Source organism: Orcinus orca, chromosome 16 (genome assembly GCF_937001465.1).
Source record: "Orcinus orca chromosome 16, mOrcOrc1.1, whole genome shotgun sequence".
Lineage (NCBI taxonomy): Eukaryota > Metazoa > Chordata > Mammalia > Artiodactyla > Delphinidae > Orcinus > Orcinus orca.
This window is the reverse complement of record NC_064574.1, coordinates 79183122-79188598: the sequence shown is the minus strand read 5'-3', so window position 1 is coordinate 79188598 and position 5477 is coordinate 79183122. Positions and strand designations below refer to the sequence as shown.

At 53.0% G+C, this 5477-nt stretch overlaps 1 protein-coding gene across 1 annotated transcript; it reads left to right on the top strand.

Moving 5' to 3' along the window:
• The first annotated feature begins 2516 nt into the window (after window positions 1–2516).
• Window positions 2517–4192, top strand: CCL24 (C-C motif chemokine ligand 24). The gene is made up of 3 exons (XM_004269020.1): window positions 2517–2589; window positions 2830–2947; window positions 4024–4192. The coding sequence occupies exons 1-3, from the start codon at window positions 2517–2519 to the stop codon at window positions 4190–4192; spliced, it is 360 nt and encodes a 119-aa protein (XP_004269068.1).
• Window positions 4193–5477: the final 1285 nt, after the last annotated feature.

The following is a 5477-nucleotide window of genomic DNA, read 5'->3' as shown; positions in this document are numbered from 1 at the left end:
TGCCTTGCTTACTTTCCCAGACAGAGCAGCGAGACTGGGTGTTTTTTTAAAAAGCGTCTTTGGAGGCTTCCCTGGTGGCGCAGTGGTTAAGAATCTGCCTGCCAATGCAGGGGACAAGGGTTCGAGCCCTGGTCTGGGAAGATCCCATGTGCCGCGGAGCAACTAAGCCCGTGTGCCACAACTACTGAGCCTGCACTCTAGAGCCCGCGAGCCACAACTACTGGGCCTGCGCTCTAGAGCCCCTGCTCCGCAGCATGAGAAGCCACCCCAACGAGAAGCATGCGCACCGCAACGAAGAGGAGCCCCCGCTCGCCGCAACTAGAGAAAGCCCGCGCGCAGCAACAAAGACCCAACGCAGCCAAAAATAAATAAATAAAAGAAATAAACTTTAAAAGAAATGCCTTTAAAAAAAAAAAAGCATCTTGGGAAAGCCCCTAAATAGTGTTACTAATTGGGGTGAGGCACCCCACCCCGAACCCTCCCGCCCAATGACCTTCTGCCGTCCCAATGAAGTTGCAACACATGGTCAACGCGCGAAGGCTTCCCACCCTGCTCAGGCCAGTCCTCACCCTTCTCCTGTGTGCTGCCTCTGTCTCTCCCATCTCCAGCCACCCCTCCCAGCGCCCCCTGTTATAAAACCCAGACAGAGAGCAGGCTATCCCCTCGGAATTGTTGAGGAGCAAAGATTAGAAGCAGCTTCCTAAAATGGACTCAGTGAGAAGCCCTTGCATATGTAAAGGGCTCTCACTGAATGCTCCTCTGCCAGGTGAGGGTCCTTAACTGCTGGCTGGGGAGGGGAATGTGCAAAGCTAGTGAAGAGCTGAGCGGGGTGCTCACCATACTTCACTCCATAAATAAGGACTACGAGATCAGGCACTGCTGGCCTCCCCAACTTCAGTCTTGTCCCCATCAGAGGACCTGCTGCATGGCTCCCCTGTGTACACACTGACCCCAGTCATGCTGGGCAGAGACCACATGGGAGTCCCTGATCCAAAGGAGAGTGACTCAGAGTCGGTCCCTCATATATTCATTCTACAAATGCTGGCCATGGGACAGGTGATCTGCACGGGACTTGGTGGGCGTGGAAATGAGACACTGATCTCAAGGTGTTCATGGTCAAGTGGGAAATGTAGACACACAGCTGGTCATCATCAGCCAGGTGATGTGGGCCACTGTGCTGCCACACAGGTGTGCTCCTGGGAAGCCACAGCAGGGAGGCTGGAGAAAACCAAGTATTTCCATGAGAGGTGAAATGGAGAGGATGCGAAGTGTTTAGGAATGGAAGCAGCAGTGACAAGAGTCTCTAAACATGGGGTCCCAGGCTGGGAGTCTGGAATGGGGGTGGGGGGTGGGTGGGTGGCATGTCCCACGCTGACAACTGAGCCAAGTATTATGGTTTACAAAGCCCCAGCGCGGTCCCCACTGCCTTTCATCTTCCAAACCTCAGCAGAGCCAACCTCACACTCCACAAGTGCATGCGCCACTCTCCCCCCCGAAGAACTGGCCAGTCCTCCCTATGTGCCTCACTCCCTCACACATACACATTGTCTCAGATTGGGGTCCCCAAAGGAGACCCTGAGATGAGGATTCGTGGGCCAGTCGTTTATCAGGCAGAGCTTCCAGGGGAAACCAGTAGGGGAGGGGGAAGCAGACCCTGAAAGGGAGGAGACAGCCAAGTCTTGTCTCACAGAAGGAAACTGGCTCCACCCCTCCAGGAACTGGAGAAACAGTACACGTCACGCTGGACCTGGAGTCTGTACCCCTCCAGCAGGCATTGGTCAAGGGCTTCCCGGAGGATGTAAGTCTCCAGGCACGTCCCACTTGCCTAGAGCCTGCAGGCTAGGTGGATCCAGCAGCTTGGGGATTGGGAATGCAAGGTCACCAAGAGGGGGTGCCGCATGAGCATGGGAGAGAGGTCCGAGGAGATAGTAATGAACAGTGACGGCATCCGCTTTCCTCTATGCCCACTCCGCCAGCGCCTGTGATAGTTGACTGCACACTTGACCTCACATCTGCCTCCGCAGTAGACGCCTGGCACATGGTACTTGCTTAACAAGAGTTGGTGAATGAACGAATGGATGGAAGGAGAGAGGATAACTTTACTCCTTTTCAGATGAGGAAACTGAGGCTCAGTGAAGTGAATGACTTGCCCAGGGTCCCACAGGAAATGAGCAGCACAGCCAGGATCTCCATCATGTATCCAATGTGTTTGCACTTCGCCCTAGCAGGGCAATGCCCTCCACCGCCAGCCCTTTCTTAGAGGACAAGATAACCCCTGACTCAGTTAGCAACGACTTCCTTTTTGCTGATCTCAGAGGCTTCTAGGACTTTGAAGGAGGGGAGGGGAAGGCTCCCTGGGGAGGCTATATATATATAAGCACATGTTTCCTCCTAGCTGCCCTGCTAAAGGCCAGAGGGCAGCTGGAGTGCTCGCAGGGAACCACGCCCCTTGTCCCAGCCCCGCCCCTCCTGCCCCCAGCTTTGAGCTCTGAGCTGCCTCCTCTGCTCTCCAGGACATGGCAGCCCCCATGACCATGGCAACCGGCCTCCTGCTCATGGTCCTGTGCACCTACTGCATTGTCCTTACAGGTAAGAACTCTGACCCCACCCTGGGTCGCTCACACAGGACAGCCGTCCCAAGGGCATGGCTGGAATGGCACAGCAGAGGATGGAGGACTGAGCAGCCTGGGTCTGGAGGGGACTGCTGAGAAGGGGGCAGCCCAGTGGCTGGACTGGAGGGGTTTAGTGCAGGGGACGGGCTCCATGTTGAAGCCCAGAGTCTAGAGCAGGCTGGTAAAGAAATTGGCTCTTCTCTCTCCTGTCTTTTAGGCCCCATGATCATCCCCTCTTCCTGCTGCTTAGCCTTCGTTTCCAAGAGAATTCCTGAGAGACGAGTGATAAACTACCAGCTGTCCAACAGGAGTGTCTGCCCCAAGGCAGGAGTGATGTAAGAAACTACTCCTCCTCGGCCACCTGGCAGGAGTGGGGCAGGGAGACGTGAGCCTTCAGGATCACTGAGGGCCCTGCTCTGTGACCCTGGGGAGGTCACCTCACCTCTCTGAGCCTCAACTTCCTCATCCATAAGATTAGGAAGAGGATTCAGAGTCAATAATCATGTACTGAGCACCAAATATATACGAGGCACCATTCGGGGCATATAACATTCCCTTATCTCACCCTCTCAGCCATTCTATGAGCTAGGATTGATTATTCTCATGTTACAGGAGGCGATTAAGGCTCAGAAAGGTGACCTATTCAAGGTCACTTAGGACTCCAAATAACTTCAGAGTTACAAGACAGCAAATGTAAGCTCACTGCTTACAGTGGCATGCCCTAGAAATGTGGTCTTTTCTTAACCCAGAAGGTAGTATTTATAATGCAGAATCATTTACTTGTAGTGAATTGTTTAAACTTGTTAACACTTGTTTACATTTTTTTACCCTATAGCATTTATGCAATGGTTTACCGAATTCATGGAATTATTTTCATCAGTATGGAAATTAATTAAAACTTTGAATCTTAATTTTGTCTGCATCTTTGAGAAAAAAAAATTAATTATTAACTGTAATTTTCCCCACTGGCTCCAGACCCAGCTCCACAGCCTGGCATCCACCGCTCAGAGCTGGCTTGGAAAATGGCATCCCACTGCCCACTCCCAGCTCTGGCATCCTTATCGGCCACGCTTCCTTGCACACTGTGTGAACTGGAGGCCTTTTTTCTTTGGGGTTTTCAGTGCATCTTCTCTCGCCCCTGTGAGTAGACATTGTGTCTCTCTCTTCAGACTCAGTGTTATCTAAAGGCAGGGCTGGGCCTTCCCCATATGACAAGGAGGTTACTGAACATGAACATGAGGTTATTGAAACAAAGAGATGCAGACGCACAGAGAGGAGACATCGTGTCGGGAACCTGCCAGGAGGCTGGGACAGCAGCGTGTCCTCTGGGCTTCCACACGACCTCCTCAGAAAGTGAAGGGATCCAAACCCCCTGCCAGACCTCACGTGTGCCCTGTCACTCTTCCCGCAGCTTCACCACCAGGAAGGGCCAGAGGTTCTGTGGCAACCCCAGGTTGCTGTGGGTCCAGAGGTACATGAAGAACTTGGATGCCAAGCAGAAGAAAGCCTCCAGTAGGACCAGAGTGATGGGTGCCAAAGTCGCTGTCCAGAGGCACCCTGCCAACAGCACCTTCATCTAACCCCTGCCCGGCCCCCAGCCCTGAGCTTGGGCCTGGGTCTCACCTCCTAAAAGGCTGCTTGGGGCCTGGTGAGCCAGCGGTGGCAGGCAAAGGGCTAATGGTCCTGTTTCCTAGCATCATTCTCAGGGGATGTGTCTAGTCTATTAAAAGAACCCAAGGCAGGGGAGGCCTGCTCCTGGGGGCTGAATGAGGGCTCCAAGCATCCCGGGCCTCTTGCCTTTCCTGAGCTGGGAGAGAAGGTCCCGGAGGAGGGCCATGGCGGTCCTTTGTCCTCCTCCTGAGCTGGGGCGGGCACTTCCCTGACTTCTGGGTTCCATCAGAGCCCAAGTGCATGAGTCCTACCCTGCAGACAGACTCTGCTTGTACCTTAGCCTGCAGCCATCTTCTATGGGCCCTCTGGTCTTGCAGTGGGGCCTACGGGCTGTCTGTCTATCTGTCTGGGGATGGGTGACCTCTCAACACCCATAGCTCTCCATTACAGTGGGGATGCTCCTGGCCTGTCCCACCTGCAGCCTCCCAGGTGAATAAAAACCCAACAAAAGCATAGGGCTCTTTGCTGCGTTCACTGCCAGACCCTGGCCCTCCTGGCACACCTCTCGTGGGATACGACTAATAAAGTTTTTTCAGGAACTCATTGGTTTTTGTAATGAAATGCACCTGGCGGACCTGGATGAGGGGCCAGCCTGGGGAGCTGAATTCCTTTGTGAAGATATGGGTTTAAGGAGATGTTTTGCTTCATGGCACAGTGTGTTCCATGCTACTTTGGGGACAAAGGCCGTCTCTGCCTTTAAGGCTGGTCTTTCCCCACATTTTGGTGAGGGGAAGATGGGGTGGGAGCTGAGGGTGGAGAGGATCCCAGCTTTTTTTTTTTTCTATATTATGTGATTTGTATGTCGAGTGTAGATGGACACACTTGCTGTTCTCTAAGAACAATCTAAGTAAAATGTGCTTTCTCCTTCGAAGGTGGTCGTGTCTTGCCTGTCCTCATCTCCCTTGGGTGGCAGAGTTGGGGTTTCAACAGTGGAGTGCGTGCCCCAGAAATCACCCTGAGTTGCCCATCCGAGGCTGGGGGTGGGGAATGAAGACAGCCTGAGCACAGGGTATCCCAGGAGTGGTCTTGGCCTGCCCTTGGGAGTCCTGTTATGAACCCTGAAGAACATACATGCATAGCTGGATTCAGTTAAATTTGTAAAAAATTTTGACAGAACGTATTATTGCACAAGGAGCTGTTTAGGCATCAAAAGACTATTAAATTATAAAAGGTGGTTGGCCTCCGGCTTCAAAG